Source organism: Apaloderma vittatum, unplaced genomic scaffold (genome assembly GCF_000703405.1).
Source record: "Apaloderma vittatum isolate BGI_N311 unplaced genomic scaffold, ASM70340v1 scaffold2352, whole genome shotgun sequence".
NCBI lineage: Eukaryota > Metazoa > Chordata > Aves > Trogoniformes > Trogonidae > Apaloderma > Apaloderma vittatum.
Genome location: NW_009701698.1, coordinates 50,412 through 75,881, shown reverse-complemented (window position 1 = coordinate 75,881; position 25,470 = coordinate 50,412). Strand labels below are relative to the sequence as shown.

The 25,470-nt window shown below is 36.5% G+C and overlaps 1 protein-coding gene across 1 annotated transcript in view; it reads left to right on the top strand.

The window, feature by feature from the left end:
• The window catches only part of JMY (junction mediating and regulatory protein, p53 cofactor), a 58,688-nt gene that overhangs the window by 21,593 nt on the left and 11,625 nt on the right, over positions 1-25,470 (top strand). The window contains 4 exon segments of the mRNA XM_009879222.1: positions 14,839-14,989; positions 17,240-17,409; positions 20,666-20,831; positions 23,491-23,678. Of these exon segments, the coding sequence (XP_009877524.1) occupies positions 14,839-14,989; positions 17,240-17,409; positions 20,666-20,831; positions 23,491-23,678 (675 nt within the window).

Genomic DNA, 25,470 nt, shown 5'->3' with positions numbered 1-25,470 from the left:
AAAAGCATAGCCAGCTGAAGAACACTGTGTTTTGGTAAAACTGTTTTATAATGTCTATGTTTGTTGTTGTGGTTTTTTTTTTAAACAATTCTAATTTTAAATAGTTAACCAAAATAACAGATGTCATCTTTGTTGCATCTCGCAAATACTTTTGATAAAATCATTAGTTCCTCTGCAAATTATGAAGACTGTAGCCTTCTGTTTCTTCTGATGTATGTTTTGTAACATAGAAGCTAAAATAGGTTTGTTTCATGTAACCTGTATTGCAGATATCAGTTTATATCAACTTGGCACCTTGTTCAATTAGCCAACATTTTTTTTACTGCTTCTACTTCAAAATATATTATTTTTCTCTGGTTTTGAGTATAAAATAAGGGAGGGAGGCAAGAGGATTTACAATTCCCAAACTTGTTTTATTTTGAGCTATTGCTCTGTCCCTAAAGTAAATTTTCAGAAATCCCTGCGATCTGAAATTCAGTGAGATAATATGACGATATTTGAACTAACAGTGCTTTTTTCACCCCAAATGATAAATATTGCTGCTAGAGAACTAGGATGAATATTTTTTTCAGATTTATTATGTGGTTGAAGTTTATGAACACTAGATGATAAAAAGCCTTCTTCAAAGCATGACAAAATAGTTCCCATTTTATTTGAATTTATAGCAGAAGAAAAGATGATCTTCTGTGTGGGTGATTTTGTTTTTTTTTTGTGAAAGAAGAACATTTAAATATAATGAGTAGGAAATATGAATTAAGAGTTGTGTTTTGGTTTTGTTTCGTTCTTTTTTTTTTTTTTTAACCATTTTTAATCTAACTGATGTCTTGAAGTCCGTCCAGTTTCAAAATGCCTTGGGTTTTATTTTTCTTGAAAGAATTACCTTAGTAAACTAGAGGCATGTTCTGTGTTTGATTCTTGTAGTCATACCTAGTTGCATCTAATGTACATTAAGTTTTCTTTCTAACTTGACAATTTTGAGTTTTAAAACTTGATAATCTGTGTTATGTGGTAGAGAAAGATGCCATCTCTTGTTTTTCATTTCATTGTTTGAGAGAAAGCAGTCCTTGTATCTATGATGACAAAATATATATTACTCTGGGTAGCTAGGGTAGAGTTGCTTTATAAATAGAACTTGTGCGTGAACTGGTTTGTGTTAACTTGCTGCATGTGTTTTTCTGGTGAGCTTAATAATGGAACAAAGATTCTTAGGTTTCAATAAACCCATATGGCTAGGGTTAGCTCCATTTTCATTCATAGCAGAAGTCTTTCTAATTCTTACCTCCTCAGTGAAATAGGAGCTGTGAACATAAAATACTGTTTCCGTATAAAGAGTGAAAGGAGAAAGATTAAGTTTGGATGGAGGGCAGGGTAAAAAAGGAAGAACCTGAAGAATATATTAATTATCCTTCTAACTTATGTTTTCAATTTAGTAAGCTTGAATACAAATACCGCTATTCAGTCAAGATTACATATGCCTTCTGTAATTATTTAGCATCTTTAGATCTTTTCTGTGTTAGATAGGTGTTTTATTTGTGGGAAAGTTATTTTAGTTTGTGTTTTAAGAATTTGAGGATTTTTATAAGTACTTTAATCAGTTTCATTTTGCCAGTTTTCGGAAGGAGTTGAGGACGAATTTAATTGCTTTGTGCATAATCTTTGGGAAGAATGTTTAGTATCTTCCCCTTCTGGAGCAAGGCATAAAAATTCGAACGTTTATCATCTGGGTGTTAAATTTCTGCTGTTGCTGTGAAAGAGACAAATCTACAGGAGGGGAGGCAGAAAGAAACACAGAATTCTGTCTGCTCAGTGGAAGTTTACTAGAATAGGACAGCTGTATTGTCTGCAGATTCCTTCTTCAGAAAGAAACCCAACAAAACAACCCAGAACAAAAGTTCATAACAAAATGAAAACATTTAGAAGCTTGAGAATGCAAAGTAGCGTTGTCCATGACGGAAGTCTTTGTTTGGTTGATTTTATATTTTTACTTGATTGTTTGCTAGTTTTTCAGGTGTATTTTACCTAATTTAATGTGAAAGATTAATCATTTAGTATGGGTCAGGAGTCAAAGCTCTATTGTGAAGCACTTATATATTGCTGTATTTGGAGAACATAACAAAAAAGGTAGAAGATTATGGAAGGAGAAAAGGATGCTTATTATGAAATGACATGTCACTCTGGAAATCTGACCTCTACCAAAATTTCCACATAGTTAGGGACTAGTTATCAGACTCTAGAACAAATACGTACAGTAGTGATATATTTCTAGTTTTTTGCCTCCCATTTTCAGAAACTTCATTTTGTTTGTATAAATGCTTAATATTTGTAAGTGCTGCTCATATCCCTGGGGACCTCCATCTAAGCACGGCTAAATGCTTGTCAGATACATCGGTTTTTTTGGAAAAAATGGACACTGCAAGCACAGCAGTGTTTGGGTCTTAAAAATGTATGATGTGGGAATAATCGTGCTCACCCCAAAATCTATATGCAGGACATAGGGAAAAAAAGCTGATTTGTAATGAATTCTATTATCAAACTGAGAAATGCTTGTCAAAGAAGCACTTGGTTCAAGATTCAAATGTATGATATGCTTATTAGATGTTTTCTTTGTGTCTAATATGACCATATTTTGTAATGTAAGTGTGGAAAGTTGTATTGATAAGCCAGCCAAACAGTCAGAACTATAATTATGTTCACTAAATGCTGGAGAAAATATAAAGGAATTGAAGACTATTATAATTCATATGCACATAAAAACTGTGCTGAATTTAGATAGCCATTTTTAAATTTCATCATTTCTGGATTGTTACTGGTTTATAAGTAATAACATGTGAAGACATTCACTCAGTGAGTTTTGTCATGTTAATTTTGCTGTTTAGATTACTGGTCCGTTTCTTCTGGTTTCAGATGCTTGAGATTAACCTAGGCATTAGGCAAGTGAAGCTTGATATTCAAATGTTGTATTAAATGTTTTGGGCTGTCTGTATATTTTTTGAAAAATCTGAGAGATGAGTATGAACTTAAAACCACAAGGCAAACAATATTTATGGATTAATTTATCTAGCATTAATTTTGAATTCTGAATGGATTTTAAGATGCACTTTTTGCTAGAAATCAGACTTCTATTGAACTAAATAAAACTGTAGTAGTTTCACACTTATACCCTCAAATTTTTCATTTATAAAAATGGATTGTTTCCATCGGAAAATTTAGCAATTTTTTTGTATGTTAAGAATACACATTGCTGTAGCAGAACAGTGAGAACTAGTAGACGTCAGAGGCTGGACACCTGAAGGTGAAATGCTCCTGAAATTTGGAAGAAGCAGAATATATACCTTTGCTCTGGTGCCTTTTATTTCAGAGAGTTAAGTCTTAATTTTGCCAGATCCTCCAGTCATCTTTTGAAAGTATGGAGAGGAGGGACCCGTTAGTGGTTGATAATTGACTACAGAATTTACTGACATGGTAATGTGATTAAGCTTTAAGTCCTTTAAGACTAAGATATGAAGTGTTCTTTGGTAGGTGATACCATGTCTGATTATTAAAAAAATAAATAAATTCAGAAGAATAACTTAATGGGCAAAATCTTAAAGCCTTTTATGCTTGTACAGTTGTGTTCACTGGCCTTCACAGAGGTAAACTATGTTGCTACTTTGAATTTTTGTGGTCTTATAACTGTGGACAGTACTTGCTAGTCACATTGATTAGGCACCGTGTTTGATCAAACCTTGAGTGAAATCAATAGGAAGCTTCCTTTTTTCATGCTTTTAAAATTGTTTTTGATATACTCGTTATTAGACTAAAGATAAAATATAAGATAAATGGTTTCATAACCTATATGTAGATGCTGTCAAAACTTCGGTACAAGCAGTCTTGAAGGTCTGAGATGGACTGGATTTGCTTAACTGAGTACTGATAGCATCTTGATACAAATGAGAAAGTACAGTCATCATTGCCTCTCAGTTAATCTCCAGGAAATAAGAGCATTAAAATGTTTTTACATAATAAATATACTTAAAAGCACACAGTTTCATTTGCATGCACATTCATTTTTTTCATTGTCATGCTAGTTCACTTGAATGTGGGGTGAGTTTTAAGGACTTTAAATATGGCAAGGTTGAGGTCTAGCACTGGAAATAAGAGATTTAAGCAGTGCATAGCTTCTTTTTCTTTAGTTGTAGAATGCTTTATTAGTTTATTGTGCATCCCTTTCAAGCTCTTTTAAGCAGATACTGGTATAGCTAAAATATAATTCTGACTTAACCATATGAGGATTTATTTGCTGGTTTAATACTTGATATATTACAGTAGTGAACCTTATAATTATTCTGGCTTTGATTTATGTAAAATGAAATACTTAGAAATAAATTTTGTTCCACTGAACATTTTAAATTTTTTTTAAAAATATTTTCATGAAACAGGTTTAAACAAGGAGATTAGTTTAGTGATGAGGATAGATAGCTAAATGGTGAGAATTACTTTAAAAAATACTTAAAGAGAGAATACCGTAAGACTCACAATCAACTGAAGATGTTTTTGGGAAGGATGTGGATTTTCCATGTTTCATATACTTAATTTTTAGTGTTGCTCCTATACACCAAATGAATGCGTTCAGGTTTTTTTCCATGTTTTTATCATTGGCTTTTGAATAACTAATGTCTTAGTTAGCTGATTCTTGAACTGTTCAGGTTTTTTTTTAAGTTTCATGTAGTATTTTTGAGTGCATGGTGGTCTTGCAGTGAAAAACATGAAAACAAAGTTCCACAAGGTATGTTGGAGGACACCAAAGCAGCGCTGACTAATACGTATCGATTTTTGCATGGCAGTCAGCTCAATTTTACTCCTTTCACTTCTGGGAACCACATGCTCCAATACTTATAGACTGGTGACTTACTGACAAGTTGGTGAAAAAAGCTAAAGTAGTACTCAGTGGAGAGACTAAAAAACTCTGAAGAATTCTTAAGTATCTTTTTTTATCCCTGCATGATCAGAAATTATAGTTAAACAAACTCAGCTTTTGAAAAGCTGGTAAAGTAGGGAAGAAATGGTAATACTAACTTCATGTAAGATGTCTCCGTTTGCAAGTTCAGAACATAAACTTCCATAGAATCACAGAGAATCACAGAATGGTTGTAGTTGGAAGGGACATCTGAAGATCCTAGTCCACCCTCCCTGCCAGAGCAGGATCACCTACAGTAGGTCACACAGGAATGCGTCCAGATGGGTTTTGAATGTCTCCAGAGAAGGAGACTACACAACCTCCCTGGGCAGCCTGTGCCAGGGCTCTGTCACCCTCACAGTGAAAATGTTCTTCCTTATGTTTGGGTTGAACTTACTGTTTTCCAGTTTGTGACCATTGTCCCTTGTCCTGTCACTGGACACCACCGAGAAGAGTCTGGCCCCATCCGTCTCACACTTGCCCTTTAGGTATTTATAAGCACTGGTGAGATCACCCCTCAGCCTCCTCCAAGCTAAACAGACTCGGCTTTCCTAGTGTGTTACATGCTGCAGTCCTGTAATCATCTTAGTGACTCTGTGCTGGACTATCTCCAGCAGTTCCTTGTCCTTCTTGAATTGGGTAGCTCAGAAACAGACACAGTACTCCAGGTGAGGCCTCCGCAGGGCAGTGTAGAGGGGAAGTAGAACCTTTCTTGACCTGCTGGCCACACTCTTGATGCACCCCAGTATGCCATCAGCCTTCTTGTCTGCAGGAGTACATTGCTAGCTCATGGTCACCCTGTTGTCCACTGGAACTCCCAGGTCCTTCTCCCTAGAGCTGGTCTCCAGCAGGTCAGCTCCTAACCTATACTGATTACTTGTTGAAAATATATTTTTTTTGTTTGAGAAATTTGTATATTTTGCTGAGTTATGCTGCAATAGTCTTTGTATTCTCAAAGTCTATTTCAGAAAGGTTGTATGCCAGTCTCTGTTTACATTCTGAGCTGTATGAACTCACAGCAAAACATTTTGCTGACATAAAGTGGTCTGAACGGGTGATCTGATGGAAGGCAGACTGGGAGCCAGTCTGAATCAGTGAGGAACAGGAACCCTTGGTGTGAAGTTGTTGACTACAAAACTGTGGCATGTACCTGATCGCTTAAATTGCCTGTCTGTAAAGTGAATAGAGTACAAAATTGCTTTGGGTGTGCAACTGTAACACCGATTAGGGAGACCTGTAGAAAAATCTGGTAATATTTGAATGCCAAAAGATTGTGGTAATGGTGGTGTTTGGGCTGGTTTTTTTGGTTGTTTGTTGTGGTTTATTTTTTTAAGTTCTCTTACAAAATGCTGAACCAGATAATAAAATGCTGAAGTTGTCAATAAATAAAGAGTAACGCATCTACGGAAGGGTGCAGAAGGGTGATGACAACCTCCAAAAGTATACATGCACATTTGTATGCACTTAAATAACTACTACTCCTGAGGAAAAAACGTATATTATCTTGAGGAGTTCTCCGAAAATAGCTCGCCATTCAGCATTTTCAGAGGAACTCAAGTTTCTGAATTATTTGGAGTGGGGGGAACAAAAAACCAAGATTGAGAACAGCATCTCACTTTTGTGTTTATCCATGGTATACTTGGACCATATATGCTTCAGTTTTAGTTTCTCCCTCTCAGTAACACAATGAAGGATTGGAATAGTTGCAGGATAGCACTGAGGATAATAATGGTCTTTCCCTGCAAACAGCCTCAGTGGAAGGACAGAGTAGATGAATCAGATTGTCTTAGCCTGTGATTCACGTAAGATAAGAAAGAGATCTATAAATAATGAATGATAAGAGGAAGAAATATTTAATGATTTGTCTTCCTCATAATAAAACAACAATAGGGGCTCCTCAGTGAACTCTTGGTGCTTCAAAATAGCCTGCAAATAAAGGAGAAACAATTGAATTCTTACTAAGCACACCTTACATGCTCTGTGGCAATAATTTGCACCGTAACTATGGACACTACGTATTTATGTGTTCCAGGATGAGACAGACCTATCAGTGGCTATTAACGATTCAGATTAGTCATCAGCTCAGGAAGCCTCTTAAACAGTTTAGTAACAGAAGTTGGCAGTTGCCAATGTGTTCATACCTTTGTTTTCTCCAAGTGCTACCAGTAATTACAGTTGGAAGCCAGGGACAGGATAGCCCTTGGATCCGACCTAACATTAGGGTATGGGGTGGAAGTGGTGTGGAAAGATGTGGGATCAGTGTCCATTAAAAAAAACTCTGAAAGGATGCTTAACGTGCAGAAGATACTAGACTATGTGACCCTGGAAGGATTGAAGGAGGGTGAAAACTGGAGATGTATGTTTTTTTCTTTTGCAGTGTTGGACATAGGGAAGAAGAAATAAGGAAGAGACTTTGATGTCACATAACACAAGGTGTAGAGGGCAAGGAAAGGGGCTTAAGGTTTTTGAAGACAGAAAAACTTGAACATGATGGTCTAAATTTTGCAAGTCCATGTTTACCTAAATCTATAAGTAGTTTGAAATCTAGTACTTTTGCCAGTAGTGCTATGAAAAGACAATTTTTGTAAACCTTCATGGTATTTGCTGCCTTCATACTGGATCTTATGAGGGTTTGTTTCCACTTGTTACAGTTTTTTTGAGTATCCCTATTCATGGATATTTGCATGTGTTTAATCTGATTTCTTCTTGTCTAAGACTTGTGTCATTATTTTTCATTTTTCAGTATATCTACACATAAAAACTATCAGCTATATTTTGATGAATTTTTGATTGATATGATTAACATTTTGTCTGTTGTACATAGTAAGGTATTTTTATATGAGGAACTAAAAATCCATCCAATCCTTTTTATCCACAAACAGAAGATAGAACATCTGGAAACACTCAAGCCGACTTGCTTTAAGACTCGAGTTCACTTGCTTAAAGTTTTCAAATAACTAGTAGAACATATCTTATTACTAGTATATTTATTTAATTTATTTAAAGTTTTCTGCTATTATTTTGTTTTTTTAGCCTGCATCTCAGTCAGTGAAGCTGAAATGTAAATAAAGGTTTTGTGATACACATATGGATAAATAAGGAAGGCATAACTCAGTGTGCACAATTTAGCCTTAATTCAGTCAATTACCAATGCAAAATACTTAAGTTAGTGGTTTTAATGCTACTTTGTGTACACTCTTATGTGTCTGGGGAAGAAAATGTTTGAATAATCCTAGCAGTTCCTCATACTCTTCCCATAACTTTAATGTTTTCCTCTTCTGAATACTTAAGTTTTTCAACTTTCTCCATAGTTCTGGAGAAGACATTCACCACTACACTTAGTAGTACAATGATATTGTTGTTCAGTCTTCTTTTTGTATACTGTAACATCTTACTTGTTTTTTTAGTTTGTTACTTCTTTTACGGTCTTATCTTTACTGAATTTTGTATGTTGTTCTCGTGTATCATTATTAAGATAATCAAACCCCTGTAGTTTATATTGCTAGTCTCAGAAAAGGAATCTAGACTATTCAATCTAGGTTAGTTTGCGTATATTAATACTAAAGTCCTTGTCGGTATTTGTTAAGATAAAACCAGTAAAACTGTAAAGACCTTTTTACAGCTGAGGGCTTTCACTTAATGTATTTGGGGTCTACATATGGCATTATATTTTGGGAAATAGTGCTGGGTTTATGTTGCCATCTGGTAGCATAGTTAAATTAAAACCTGTAAGACTGACTTTGACAAGTTCCTAAATGGATGATGAAGCTGAAATGAGTGCTTTCTGGCTGCTACAACCAGCAGGCTGTGGTTGGAATTGGTTGTTTGGCCTTCTGGAATGTGATAAAGGAAGGTAGCTGAGCATTTGGGCTGAAACACTCCTTTACATATGAAGCTGTTTCCTTTTGTGTGTATTTCCTCTGCCATCTCTTATGCTTCTCCAACTTTGATTTTCTTCTGTTCTTACAATCAGCTGACTTGCTGCTGTTCCATCTCATGTTCTTCTTTTCTGGCTATTACAAGTCCACCTAGGAGAAGGATAAGAAGGGGATCTGGAGAGGTGTACGGATCCTCCCGTAAGCTCTAACGTGACCTGGCCATATCTGTGTCAGTCTTGTTCATTCTTGTTGCAGCTGTCTTAAGAACCTGGAAAGTATTAAAGACCCCTGAGGACTATTTCTCTATTTAGGAAATGTGTAATATATAAAACTTAACGAAATCCTGTAGTTGCAAGCCTGTTTCTCTTGTCTGGTGACAATAAACTTTACCCTTTCCAAATCTCAACAATAATCTGTGAACTTTCCAGAGAAGAATATTTTCTCTCTGGTTTATTTTCACCTGCTGACAGGCTAGATTGTGGACCTCCTTTCAGTTTGTTTCCTCTGAAGAACTAGTTACGTATCCATACAGTATAGAAATGTCTTCTTTTATGTTCTGTTACTTGGAAGCAAAAGCTGATGGAAATAGATTACATGACATGTTGAAGTTAATGGCTTCTGCTGTTTCTTCCTCTTCTTGTGTGCTTTCTGATAAACATTGTCAGGAAAGAAAAAAAGAAATCTTAGCCAATTTACTGTGAGACTTCCATTATTCTCAGAGAGAAAGTATTTTTTTAGGAAGAATAGCTGGAATACTTTATTTTACTTTGAAAAAGTCATTACTAGAAGAGAAACTGTGTGTTTGGCTATGTGTTCTGGTTGTGAAGATGAAAGATTTTTCTGTTAGACCGTACATACTCCCAAAACTTTTGAGTCCAAATGAGGAACTTGAGACCAAGAAGTGAGATGTTCAGGAGCTGGAAAGCCTTTTAGTTAAAAATTAAGAAACTCTGATGTAAGTTTTTTCTGACCTAAAATCTTTACTGATACCAAAAAAATATATGTATGTTTAAAAGAACTGTCAGTTCTTAGATTTTACTTTCCTTGCTCTGTTCATTTTAACTCTTTCATGCCTTCTCTAGATCATATCCAGGGTAGACAGTAGTAATGTAAAAAATATTTTTCTGTTTAGTCTCTTAAAATGACCTGTGCTCTTTTATGAGCTATAAAAACAAAAGATGCTGGCATCATGAAGGTGTTCATTGAGCTACATGAAGCATATGTTATTAATGCATTGCAAACAGTAATGGAATGCAGAAGCACATAACAGCTTCCTTTAATTCCATAATGAGAATTACTATCTTAACATCAAGGTGATTAATTATTGAAGAGAACACAGAAAACAAACTCTTCAAAACTCATGAGCCTGTTCATGTTGCTCTTTAATGTGTTGCCCTTTTCCTTTTTAAATTCTTAGCTAGGCTAAATGTAGAGTAGTCACTTCTACCGTGAAGATGATATAGCTGGGGAGGAAAACTGTATATTCCTCATAAGCTGCAACCCCCAGAGGCAGGTTCCCTGCCTTTCCTCCCCAGCTTTTCTCCCTATTACAGCTGTGGCCTTCCCTTGATTAAACTACCTTTATTTTTTCCCATGACCTTACTTTCCAGTGCCTATGATAATACACAACTGTAAATAATGTTTATCTTCTCTATAAATGTATCCAAATCATATTATTTAAATTTATTATGATTAAATAAATATTTGTGTATAATTGCTGTAGTGGTGCTGTACTGGCCTGGGACGTAATAGCTCAGATAGCCATTTGGCAGGGTGGACTAAGTATATTTTACCACTGTGTCTCAACTGTTACCTGTATTTTTCTCTGGTGGTCTGCCCAGACCTGAAGGGATGGCAAACATAACTGGGAGATTATAATAATTTTCTAGTTAGGCTGCACTTGAAAACTGGTAATCCTTCTCTCAAGTGATTGGTGATTGTCAGTATTAACACAATATGGCTATCTGTTTTTCCCATGTTTCCCCAGAGTGCACCAGGTACATGGTAAAAAGTGACTGCATGCCCTCTCTTTTAGTTTGTCACAGTTACTTGGGTTTGGTTATAAAGAATGACAGTAATTACCTCTGGAAATGTTGCTAGCAGTATTTTCTTCTACACAGGTTGTTTTTTGTGTTTTTTTTTTAATAACTTTTTCTTTGTTACATTTCTTGATGGAGAAATTGAATCAGATGGAACACACTAAATGCAGTGGCTGGATGGGAAGAGATTGCTTTTCCCACAAGGAGCACTGGAGCACATTCAGGTCTATGGAGAGACTCTTGGAAGCCACAGGGTTGTGTATGTCAGGCAAGCCCAGGAAAGCAAGGTTGGGCCAGATCACCACAAGCCTTGTCAGAGAAGCAGAGAGCAGCAGATAGCTACACCCTAGAGATCGTAACTTTCAAGGTACCAAGGTATTTAAAGTTTGCTGCAACTCAGGTCATTGACCTGATAGAAGTGAAGTTGGGAAGTGTGGACCTGTCTTCAATGGCACAGTGCAGACTGTATTCATAGAATAGCTTCCTGGAGTCTCCTTCTGACAAGTCTCCTTTCCTCAAAATTAGATCCTCTCATGAAGTGAAATATTAAAGCAACTTTACTGCTTTCCTTCCCCCTTGCATGAGAATATCTCTGGCTGCTCTGTTCTGAAAGTCTATCTGTTTGTAATGTGCAGTGCCAAGCTCCTGGCATGCTGATAGTTAACTTCCCTGAATTTATTTGATTCGTTTCACTCCTTCTGGCCCATGACTGGTCCCAGACACCTTCTGCTGGCAGCAAGTGGCTACAGTGTGTTATTCTATATATAAATAGACTATGCGAAGGGAAACAAAGGTATCTGTGGCTAAGGACCATTACTTCAGGAACCAGCCTGGGAGCCTGGATCTTCTGAGCATTTTCAGCTCCTATTTGTTCCTGAACTTTCTCATTTTGAATTTGTCACCTTGAACGTCAGTTGCCTCTGACTGGCATAGCTATGAAATGGTTGTGGAACAAGCAGTGTGCTCTGGTCCAACAGCTTCAGGTGTGAAGGGAACAAGCTTTTCAGTTTAAGGTTCATCCTCAGCTCCTAGCTAGCCACTTTTTCTTAAAAAAACTCTGAAGAAAATAATCTCCATCCCCGCCAAAACCAGCATATCCTTTCTCCATTATTTTGTGGCTTCAGAAAGTTAACATTATATTAACCTCATGTGTTCAGGCTTGTGCCTGTTGCCGCTTGTCCTGTAATTGGGCAAGACTGAAGTCCATCTGAGTCTGGCTCCATCCTCCCTGCAACCACCCTTTAGATATTTATAGACTATTGATAAGGTCTCCCTGCTCAGCCTTCTCTAGGCTAAAGAGTCCCAGCTCTCTCAACCTTTCCTTGTAAGAGAGATGCTCCAGTCCCCCAGTCATCTTTGTAGCCCTCCGCTGGACTATATCTCTCCAGTAGTTCTGTCTCTCTTGAGCTGGAGAGCCCAGAATTGGACCAGCATTCCAGATACGGCCTCACCAAGAGAGAATAGAGGGGGAGGATGACTTCCTTGACCTACATTCTTCTTAATGTAGCCCAGGATATCATTGGCTTTCCTGACCACGAGGGACATTGCTTGCTCGTGGTTAACTTACTGTCTACCAGGACTCCCAAGATCCTTCTCCTCAGTGCTGCTTTCCAGCAGGTCTGCCCCTAACCTATACTGATGCATGGGGTTGTTCCTTTGCAGGTGCAGGACCTTACCTTTGTCCATGTTGAATCTCATCAAATTTCTCTTTGCTCAGTTGTCCAGCCTGTCCAGGACATGCAGGATGGTAGCACAGCCCTCTGATATGTCAACTACTCCTCCCTGTTTTGTATCATCAGCAAACTTGCTGAGGATATACTCTGTTCGCTCATGTGGGTCACTGATGAATATGTTCAACAAGATCAGACCCTGTACTGACCCCTGGGGAAAAGCAGTGGCTCCAGCTTGACCCTGCTCCATTGATCATAACCCTCTGAGGTCTGTCACTCAGCCAGCTCTGCACCCACCTCGTTGTCCACTCATTTAACCCACACTTCCTGAGTTTCCTAATGAGGATGTTATGAGAGACAGTGTCAAAAGCCCTTAAGGCATGACGTTGGTCTTTTCTTATTTATGCAGCTCCCTGGGGACCTCCTTTCCGACAGTAATAATTTGTGGAATACGCTGCTTGGTGTCTTTTAAATGTCAATGTGTATGCGAACAGATGCATAAAGGGAAGGTATGCATCAGCAGCTATGCTGGGTTGAACTGGTCCATCCTCAAACATTTAAACCCAGTCTTCTTCCCTGTTTCCTCAGTTTCTAAAGCTTTGCAGGATCGTGACTATCTGCTTACGGTTATACATAGATATGCATACCTGTATGGGTGTTGCTAAAGCAAAGGTGTCTTGGGTTTTCTGCGTCTTACTCTATGAATACCCTCTGTGAATAATGGTATGGATGACATACTTCAGATTGCAGTTAATGAAAAGGTGCTTTCCTTTTTTATTACTTGTAAATATTTGCTCTAGGGAACAAAGAGACAATTACGCTGTCATAAATCTCTTCAGCTTGCATCATGTGTGAATAATGTTTTGGCAGGCAATGCTTCATGAAGAAATGTTACTTTGATGCTTCTTACTCTCTTAGAGATGATACTTAACAAGAACATTGCTCACATTACTCAGTGATCCTGTGTCAATCCCAGTATTAAATTACCTCACCTTTACTAAGGAATAGGAAAGGAAGATTTTTAACTGTACTGGTTTTTATCCTACTTCTCACAGCAACTTGCTGTTTCAGAGTTCTGTGTAAATGGAAAGCATGAACTTCTCCAGTCATCATTCACTGGTATATGCATAGTTCAACATTTATTTGGAAACTCTTGCCTCTCCACTCATAAGCATTCCCTTGGTACATAATTGCTCCATTGAATGATATGTTACAACCTATTTAGTAAAATTATTATTCACTTACATTTGTCCACATTTTGTTTTTACCTGTTGCCTTTCTGTGGGTTTTGGAAGTATGTAAGTAGTAGATTTAAATATTACACTACTTCAAACATTGTTCAAGAAGTGAACAATTACTTAGGAGGTATCTGTATCTTTTAACTTGTAAAAATCATCCCAATAAGAGATGTGGTAAGTGGATAAACAGACATAGGTTATGAACAGTCACTTATAAACCTACCATTTGCAGTTAAACTCTGGAGCAGAATGACTCCTTGAGACCAGGCTAAAGCTTTCTGAAATCAAGATGAATATTTCAGGTATTAGAACTTCAGGTTAAAATATCTGGAGGCATATAAAATTTGTGAGCACTTCTGGTTTTGTCTACACTAGCGAGATGTTTTCTTTACTATTTTAAATAAAAATATTCAGAATTAAAGCTTGGGTGCTGCAGGAGCAGACTAACTAAGCTTTTTAAAATTAATAAAAATACTGTTTTCCTTCTCAAAACTGTTAACTTCTGCAGGTTTTTTTTAAAAAAAGCTCCAAATCCTTTACTGGCTTCAGATAATCATCAGTTCAAGATAAAATTGTGTTGATCATGGCTATGAAAAGATACTCTCAGGCACTAGGAAAATATGTTTTTAAAAGTGATCTGTAACAAATAAAAACTACTAATACGTTGATGTTTACTTAGAACTACCCCAACACATCCCCTGATGCCAGCTTCATTCTGACTAAAGAGCATTCATTTACTTCAGAATTAAGTATTCCAGGCTAGAAGAAAGTCTGGGTAAAGCGTGCCTGTTATCTGAAGGTAATAAGATACTTAACAAAAAGGTACTGACAAATCAAGTTCATGTTTGAGTGTTTTCTGCATTCACTAAGATTAGTAATGAAACCCTGCCTGTACTTTTTCAACAGAAAGGAGCATTTCAAAGAGTTTTTTTCTGTTGAATAGAAGCCATGGTGATTTGCTAGTAGTTTTCTGTCCTTTTTGTTTTTCTTCTTTTCTTAGCCACCCTGGAACTACTTGCTGCTGGCAAAATAGCAACAATTAATTGTGTCATTAATTATGGACTGATTTATTTTCAGATCTCAATAGAGAATGACTACTTAGGCCCCAGAAGAATCGAGAGTCTGCAAAAAGAAGATGCCGATTGGCAGAGAAAAGCCCACATGGCTGTGCTTTCTATTCAAGATCTTACAGTTAAATACTTTGAAATAACAGCTAAAACACAGAAAGGTAGTTATTTTCTATTATCGTATCAATCGAATAAGATATTTAATGTTTACTGTCTTCTGTATTGTACTGTCATTTATTTTATTCATCAGTCCTCCATGAGGAAGATGCAGTTGTTGTTCCCAATTGCTATTTCTTCTGTGACTACTCAATTCGTTCACCAGTAAGACTCTTCAGAACATCTTTAGAAGTGAGCAGAATAGAAATTTTAGATAAAAGTTTCACAACCACTTTTTCAGTATGATTGTATTGGCTGCACTTTACATTTGCAAAGTGTTTTGGGAACATGGAGCACCTGATGCATGCTGTCTTCTGTACTGGATATGACAGACTGCTGTAGCTGGTGTTTATTGCCTCTGCAATTGATTTCCTGTCTCCCCTGCCTTTCAGTAATCTTTTTCATAGCTCTAAATATTAAGCAGCAGCTCAGTTTGCTTGGTGAAAGCGGCTCTGGTTGGAAATTTTCATGAATGTAACCTTGGTATTTCTATGCTTGAAGAATGCAGCAGTTTAACTGAAGAGTTGGTGCAGTAAACCGAAGTCCCATTACTTGCCATATACATTTGTGCACTCACTCTCGTACAATTTTAACTTAAATAATCAGTTTATTAGCGCTAACACACCTGAGGATGTGATTTCATGTCAATTCTTTTGGCTTGACCATGGACTGTCACTGGCAGTTTGTTCCACTGTCTTCCCTGCCTGACTTCAAGTGCCTGTTTCTTTCTTTGCCTTGGTAATAGTGACTGTGCGACCAGAAGAATGAACTGTACCCCTGGGAGAGTGTCTTTTTTGATGGATAGGTTTCCTGTCATCTCCTTGCATGACTGATAGATCTGCCTCAAGAGAAGCAGTCATTGCAAAATGATTCCTTTCAGTAACAATGCAAGTTAAGGATAACGTGAAACTCCACCTTATTTTGAAAAAATGACTCCACCAGTTGAATTTAGTTTAATCAGAGCAAATTCAATGTATTTAAATGTATTTAATCATAGAATCATAGAATGTCTTTTGCTCTAAGGGACCCTTAAAGATCAACTAGATCAGGTTGCTCAGAGATGTTTCCTTTTCTAGTATGACAGTGGCAGCAAATAGAATACCCCATTAGTTGATTAAGAATGTATATTTGCAGATATTTAGTTTTTGTTTTGTTCACATGCTTTTTTTTATACACAGCAGTCAGGAAAAAAACACTTCTACATGAAATGCCTGGAGACTGTTTATAATCATGTATTTTTGGTATACAGATTTCTTGCCTGTTTTGTTATGTTTTGGGCTTTTTTGGTCTCCTGCTGATCACAGCATGGTCTTACGTACTAAAACAGTAACAGATGGCGGAGAACACATAACATAAAAGAGTTTTTTATTACTTAACAACAGCATGTAATATCTTCTAGCATTTCAGTACTGCACACTACCCCTTTGATTGCAGGACAGGTGGCTTTTGGTTTGCAAAGCTAAGTGTACAGTGTGATTGTTCTATATATTAAAAATGGTGAAAATCTCATGTGTTTTAGCTTAGATGTTGCCTGGCGCTGAGGAATAGAAACCTGAATCAGGCAAGGGACTTCTGTGACTCTGAAGTCTTCCTGAAAAGATTGTCATTTGTCTCTGTGTATTAAGATGAGATTATAAAGCATTTAGCTAATTTTAAGTAATTTGGTGAAGCAACTTGCATTTTGAGTTACAAGATAAATGTATTTATATTTATATTATTTATATTTCTATTATTCAACATTCTTAGAGAATTGCGCTTGAGGTTAAGCTGGAATTTTTATTTTAAATTGTAGTTTTTTTCACTCGGCAGATTTGTTTAAACTTGTGACTGCACTATAGAGGTTATTAAGGGAAGCTGGAGACTTTAGGAGCTGATAGTTGCCACTTTCAGAAGCATTTGGCGTACATTATAATACCACATGGTAGCATTAATGAGATATTTTCATTAAGTCAAGATTCCTGAACCAGTGACTCAAGTGTTCAGGTACTGTGTATTCAGCACGGTCCCTTTGTATAATGAAAATTGGAATGATAATGATAAAATGATCAACAAATAGTTAATTGCGTATTTACATGAATCTTAAGAGTACTTACATCTTGGATTTCAAGGTAAGTACGCTGTAGATTGACTGCTCCCTGCTAAAGAGAACCTTGCGTGCTTTTTGCATACAAATGTGTGCCTTCTCTCTCCAATAGAATTTCTTGTGATCTGGGGAGTGGACTGGTAAGCTGTCTGCCTTTTCTTCCCCTCTGTAGCTGTGTACGATCGAATGCGAGCAGACCAGAAAAAATTTGGTAAGGCAGCATGGGCAGCAGCAGTGGAACGTATGGAAAAGCTTCAGTATGCAGTTTCTAAGGAGACTTTGCAGTTGATGCGTGCTAAAGAAATCTGTTTGGAGCAGAAGAAGCATGCACTGAAAGAGGAGGTAATTTTGTTTATACCAATAAATAGAAAAATAAAACATACAGAAAAATCCTGGCCTTGAAGAGTGTTGATGTACGTAGACAGACAAACCCCCAAACACCCTGCCCAGACTTGAAAGTCATTATTTTTCATCTTTCAGTAATAAAAGCCTGTATTTAAACTACATAGATATTTGTCAAGAGCCATACGTGTTGCCATTCAGTAGTGACACAAGAACAGGTAGTATTACTTGATTGTGAATACATGGAAATATGGAAGACGTTTCCTAGCAGTTAGGAGGCAGTATCTGGACAAATTTTCAATGAGAGTAACAGAGTTGTGTGAAAGCTTTTTGTTTTGTTTTGTTTTTTGCAGAAGTGGAACAACAGCAATTACAACATGGAAATTATTTTATGAACTTGGTTTATAAAAGCTGTTCATTTTAGATTTGCCTGAAAGTACATGGTAGTGTAAAGTTGGATTTGATGGCACTGACCTCTGTATTCATGTTTGCCTATTTTACTATTAATTTTGTCATTTGTTAGTATTCCATAGTTCTTGTTAGAGGTTTTCTGTTTTAACTTGGGATATCTTTGTTAGCAGTGTATGGGTTTCCGGATTATATAGTTTTGCCTTAAAACTATTAAAAAACCTAAGTTCCTGGTTAAGTTCTTCACTGAGTATGAATGAGAAAACAAAGATCATAAGGGCCAAAGAGATTAGGTTATTTTCTTGAGTTTAATGAATCATAGAATCATTATGGTTGAAAGAGACCTTCAAAATCACCAAGCCAACCATTAGCTTAAATCTACCAGGGCGACTTCTAAACCACGTCCTTGAGCAAATGAGTTAACACAGGAAGTTATCACACAGCAGGAAATTGAACTCAGATCTCCTCAGTTCTGTTTTTTTTCTCCAACTGCAAGATGTTTTATTTCCTGTAATATTCTCAAATTGAAGCTCATGATGTTTGTTTCACTGTTAGCCTGAGACCTACCAAGGATAAAACAAATGACTATTACAGATTAGATAGCAACTTGTAGCATTAAGAATTGAACTATTCTGAATTTTTTTTTAACAAAAATGCTGAAATTTCTCTAAGAGTGATGGTATTGTTTTGCATTACCACACTTGTGTATTATCTCACATAAAGTTCTAACATTAACGTAGATGGTTGAAATTAAAGGTCCCTATTTGTCTTTTTCATAAGGAGCTCGTAGGTAACTAGGAGATCTGCTTGCGAACTATATGACAATACTAATTTCCCATTGGTGTTGCACCTGAAAAGTGAATATTGTAGTAGTGTTGTACCCCTAAAACAGACAAGGTAGCTGGCAGCATCTGTAATGCGTGCTTGTAGGGCTGAGTTTTGGCTGTCAGACAGGTCATTAATGAGGGGGACACCAGTGCAGCTGAATTAAGTACTCAGATGCTATAAACTGATACTTTTGAAAATGGCCCATTTATGTCTATACAGTCTTTTAAACAAAGTCTGTGTACTTAAAATTTGGAACATTATTTTTTAAAGAAAAAAAAGTTTGAGTTAATTTCGCAGTTCACTGACAAAGCAAAAGCTCTTAGTTGTGGTAGAAATTTGAATTACACTGCCTTAATTTAAAAAACAAAATGAAACAAATGAAAAAAAGCCCATCCACCCCCCAAAAACCTCAACATATCTTCTTGTCACGATATGCTTTTTTTACAGTGAGAATATCTTTTGAAAATGCCAAAACTCAAGATACCCTGTATGACCAATGAGTGTTATGGAAAACCTGGAATGTTCAAGAGAATTGGTCCTTTTGAATTGAAAACTAGCCTGTAATTCACTCCAAATATGCAATAATTATGTCATTGACTGTTCTGGTCACAATTAGTACCTTAGTATGCATGGAGAGTAATAGAATGACATGAACTGAAACATATCAATTATGCATTACTGATTGTAAAATTCACTTACTTAAGGACTTAGTGAGCCTTTCAGGCTAATAGTTGATATACCAAAAATGCATCCAGTAAGTATACACTGTAGTAGAAGAAATTTTTAAAATATACATTACAAGAATTTATTTGGACGTCTTCTGTGTAGCAATCTTATATGTAAGGAGATGCAATACACAGAACTGTTTCCTTAGTGTTTAAGTGAGCTGTGACATCCCTGATGTAGGTGCTAAAGGCATACATGCTATAAAAAAAAGACAGAGGACAAATTTATAAAGTAAAATCCAGTAAGTTGGTTTTGTACAAAAGGCAACACCGTGGTCGAAGCTGTGCTGCAAGCTGTGCTAGAGGCTGCTGAAACATTTTAGGGATGTTATCGCTGTGCTACCTGTTATGTTTTGTCTTTCCAGATGTTAACAGTTCATCTTTGTCCAGAATAGGATGTTGAATAAGATATATCTTTGTTTTAATTAAGTACAGATATCTGTATATAACTACTAATATTGTTATGTTTAAACATATGTGATAACTAAAACTGAGGAAACCTGTCTCTGGACATGAATTACAGATACAGTTTTACACCTTGAAGAAACCATCTCATTGTAAAAACTTAGTAGCAAATATTTTCAAAATTTATAGTTTGCTAGGTCCTGTCTTTTTGCTCGGTAGACATCCCTTTTTTAATGACAGAATGTCTGTAATACAGAAACTGGGCCACACTGCATCAGAATGGTAAGTTAGGTAGATCACAAATCTCCAGTAAAATTTACAATTATTTTTATTCATTATCTGAGAGAAACTGTCAGAGATGAATTTTGTTTTTTGAGCATATAGAGAACTGGGATGTTGCCCTAACTCTTCTGCACGCAGGTTGTAGAGCTGCATGGCTTTGAATTCCCTGCCAAAGTGAGACAGCACGTAAGATCCCCTTATATGTCAGTATTTCTTAAACATGGTCTGAGTGGCTAACTGTATTGAGCAGTTAATCTTTTTTGGCTGAATGTAAGATGATTTGAGTTTGCTGTGGTTGTGTCCTGTGTCACTTTTCTGCCTCAAACATATGACACAGGTAAGTGCTGAAATATGTATAAATATTCTAATCTAGATCTTTATTTTCTTGTGAAGGACTCCAGAAACAATGAAACTTCTCAGTTAAGTTGCCATTACAAGAGGATCGGTGCATGTAATTATCCCTATTTCCACCACCTTTCACTTTTTTCTCTCAGTTCAGCTTTAATGACAGTTTTAACTGTAGAGTCTGTGGTTTTGTCCTCCTCCTTATCCAGGAGTTCTGTGATATTTTTTGTGTTTGAGTTTTTTTTTTTCCTCTTTTCCTATAGATGCAGAGTCTGAAAGGTGGTACAGAGGCCATAGCCCATTTGGACCAATTAGAAGCTGATTATTATGATCTACAGCTTCAATTATATGAAGTACAGTTCGAGATCTTGAAATGTGAAGAGCTGCTGCTGACAGCACAACTTGAAAGCATCCGAAGACTGATGTCAGGTGCTTTATGTGTTTTAATTAAGACGTAATCTATAGAAGATAATTCTCTTCCTAAGAGTCTAGTAGAGCCTGCGGGAATGATACGAGAACTGTACCATGTGAAGAGCTGAATCTTCTAGCATAAGCACTGTTAAATTAAAATTTATACGTGTTCATAAGGCATATACATACATGTACAGAAGTTTTGGTCTGATTCTCACCCCTGTGTTGGAAATAAGTATGTAGGGTACTGTGTACGTTTTGGAAAACTAAATTCAGGAAGGAAGAAATGCCTTAACTAATGGATATATGTAGTTAAAAATTTGCATTGGTATTACTTCTCTGAAGTGGTTGGTTTTCAAAATGTATTCCTGCAAATCAGAATCCTTCAGCTAAACTCTGAAGCTGGTTTTACTGCCATCTCAATGATTGAAAGCACTGATGCAAACCTTATGTTTCCAGAATCTGCTATACCTTGTGTTTTTACAAACTATGGAAAAGGCACAGTTAAACTGAACAGCATTTTTTAATCCTATTCTGTCATTTGGACCTTTCTATAGCTAATGTTTTTATTCATGCAAGCTCTCTTTTACTGTTTAGTGCACAAAGCTTGCATAGCAAATTTTGGATAAGAGGGATTTGAAAGAAAGATCTCAATAGGTGAGATTTGAAGGAGAGATTTGGAAGGAGAGATTTGAAATTTGATTGTATTGTGAGTTGTCTCTTAATAATAAATATAAAAGTCAGTTTTGGTGGGTTTTTTCCTCTGTTAAAGACAGCTATCTGTGTTAGAAGGAATTACTGTTTAACAGCTCTGAGTTAGGTATTCCATGGAACAGAAAATGAAAAACACAGTTCTTAAACGTGTGGGAATTTTGTTCAAACGATGAAATTACCTCTTCAAACTTACTTAGGTGGAGAGGGATAGAACAATTAATGTAAAGAGTGTGACAATGGCATGGCTGCATTTCTTCAAGACTATTCAGCACCAAATCTGAATGAAAGCATCTAAAACATATAGTGGTCTTTTAATAGATGTTGTTTGCTATGCTGTCAAAGAAAAGAGTAGTCTATTGTCTCTTCCGTTACACTTCCTTTTAAAAGTGTATTTGTAGTCAGCAAGTTGTGCGTATCTCTAGTATTTGAAATACATGTGTCTTAGCAACAGCTTCTACAAGTCCCTAATCTTTACTCTTTGACTGTATGGACTGTGCAGAAATACTTCAGAGAGTTTTGGATTCTGTTTTGATTTGAAGGACATCAGCAGCACTGTCCCAAAAGAATCTTTGGAGAGGATGATTCGATTTGACTGACAGTAGGCTGTAAGATAGTAGAAAACCAGTTTCTCTTGTAAATTCATCACACTGGATCTGAAAAGTATTAAATGATAATTACTATGATAATAAATATTATAAACAGCAGTACTAGTTATTTTTGCTGTCAGTAAGCAAATATCTGCACTGAAATTCAGAAAATGTGAATTTATATGCTTAGAATTTTGAAGAGTCTTATTCTGTCCTTACAAACCATACATCCTTGTAAGGTGATTTTTTGGTAGATGCACTTATAAATTCCTATCTTTACCTCCCATTTTTTAAGTGTGTGCAAGATATAATCGTTCTTAGCTTTGAGTTTTATTTTTACTCACTGATGTCTCAAAGTGGTTCCTGGGGACCTGATAATTTTATGTGTGGGGAAACCTTTCTTTTTAAACTGAGCACTGAAGTAAAGAATCTACTGTGTCTGTTAATTTTTATTTTAAGGTGGATATAGTGCTGTGTTTTCTTTTTTGGTCCTACTGTGTTTTCTGCTAAGCTGAAATTAGCGTAATATTCAGAATTTTACTTGCAGTGTGCTGAAGGAAACCTTCTCCTTCTCCCCAAATAATCCAGTAGCAGAAGTAGGAGGGAGTTACAATCTTGCTGAAAGTAGTTGATGAAATTGAACTGAGACAGTTTTTTGGTCCTGTGGGGTAGACACTTGATAGTCATGCTAGCTGTGTTTGCCTGTTTCAGCCAGCAGTAATGCATATCCCTCTTGATAGATCAAAAACAATTATCCCACTTGATATGCCAGTGAAATACGGAAAAAGAAGTCTGTGCTGCTACTTCATCCCAATATTCTGCAGGGATTTAGAATCATCACTCCTTCTTGGCATGAGATGAGAAGGCAGCATTTGCAGATGAGCTCAATGTTAATGCTGAATGCTTCACTCTGGAGACTAAAAAATCATGAGTGTTGATAAAACTATTAGTAATGACCTCCTTTTCAGGCCTGTAATGCTCTGAGTTACCCTCCCTCTGCTGCTGCCTCTGAGGAGACGTGCAGTGACTGGGAGGTCAAAAGCCTCCCAGGAGAATTTTTGGCGCTTTGTTGTGTAATTCCCCTTTCGTGAAATTAATAGTCAGTTGTGGCAGAAAAATCTCATACCAAAGACTTCAGGAAGAGTCTGTGTATTCTGAACTTTGTAGTGAAGACAACAGGATGTTACTGCACATAGCGGATCTCTGTACCAGTTAAGAGACCCAAAGATACATGTGGACATTCTGACCAAGTTAGGGGGTAGCATTTTTTTACACTAGTTCGTACAACTCAGTGGGAGGGTTGTTTTTGAACAAAAAATGTTAATCAAATACAAACTACTGATTTGACTTTCTCATTTCTGACATTTTTTAAGCAGAGAAGAGAGATGAAGTGGTATATTATGACACTTACGAAAGTATGGAAGCCATGCTTGAAAAAGAAGATACGGCAACACCTATACACTTGCAAAAAGAGGAGCTGCAGAAGTTGCAACAAAAAATCCGCCAGCTGGAAGCAAGGCGTGGACGTATTTCAGCCAAGAAAGCCTACCTCAGAAATAAGAAGGTATTATTAAATTGCAAATTTCTAGTATAATCAGCAGATTTAATAAAACTTCAAAAGGTTTCATTTCAGATGCAACTTCCGAATCTTCCAGAATTTTCGTGGATTATAATTATTACTTACTAAAAGTTACTTTATGAAGTACCAAATACAATAGCATGTATTATTATATTGATGCATTTAAGATTCAGTTTACCTTTTAGCTTTAAACAAACATTTAATTACTTTGAAGTCAACAAATAAACTTGTTTCTATTAACTAATGAGAATACTATTAACTAATGAGAATACTTTCATGTGGAAAGTACATGCTATAACGCATGTTTTTACAGAGAGTAGTTTTATACATATATATTGGCAGAAAGAGAATTGTCAAGGGTGTTTTCCCACTAATGAGTTCTACTTTCATTCTCTTACCTCATCCTTTTAAACTTACGTCATGCATCATTATATATATGAAATCCAATATATATTCCTAACTTGTAAAACTAGATGTGCGATTTAGGGCCACTTCTCTCTTATCATGCATTGCAGTGATTGTGATGTGCAGAAAATTGTTTTAATATAGCTAATATTTTGAAATTGTATATCAAGTGTATGTAAATATGTTAATTAGTTTTTCCAGACTTACTTGTTTATTTTTCCCTAGTAGTTGTTGGTTACATAAATATGGATTATTAATTAGCTGGATGGCTTAATGAGTAGAAGAGATCAAAGTTTTGAGAGAGCATTGTAATAATTATTAAAAAATAGGGGTTTTAACCCATAGTGTATACCATAAAGCTATGCAGGTCTGACCTGAGACCTCATTGTACATTGGATTCAGAGTTGGTGTGGTTGCATGTTCCCTGTTGTGTCTCTGGATGTGGGAGGTGACCCCTTTATGTTAAAAGTTCTAGTAGACTGAGGGTAAAGCCGACAGCTCTTCTTTCTCCTTCATAACTAGAGAAGACAAAAAGGTACTTGATAAATTTTGTATTTATTTTTTTTTCCTTAACTCAATGTCTTATTTCAGATTCTGATTAGCAGAATATAGAAAACACTATGAAAGAAATACCTCGTGTTAGCCAGTTGTGGGAAGTAGTTTGCTAAGAGTCACTGAATTTGTTTTATGTGAGTTTGTAAAAAGCAAAAATACCAAGAAGTTGGATTTTTTGGTACTTAAAGGAATAGATCCTATCTCTCATGTGATGCTGATTAACATAGGCTACATTGTAATAGTTACGCTATTTTCTTCTGACTATGAAAAAAAAATGCTGGCATCTTACAGAGTAGACCAATCTGTTCAAAAGTGACAGCCCTAGTTGCTGTTTCTTGCTTACAGGAGTTAATGAGTCAAGAAGCAACCCAGAAGCAGAAGTAGAGATTTTTTTTAGCGTTGCCTGATTGTTGGTATAATGAACTACTCACCATTAGTTGTCTCATGTGGTTCAAGGTTATGCTATGATAAAGTACCTTGTGTAAGCGAAGGAATTAGTTCTAGGCTGTAACACTAGTTGCGTCATGCCTACTTGTGCACCAAGACATGATGCAGAGTTGTGTATGGGAGTAATACAGTCAGGTCTGCTCAATGCTGTGGCGAAAGAACGTGGCTGTACGGCTTTCATAGAATCATAGAACAATTCAGGTTGGAAAAGACCCTTGGGATCATTAAGTCCAACCATTAACCCTACACTGCAAGTTCACCCCTAAACCATATCACCCAACACCACATCTAAGCGACACTTAAACACATCCAGGGATGGCGACTCAACCACCTCCCTAGGCAGTCTGTTCCAGTGTCTGACCACTCTTTC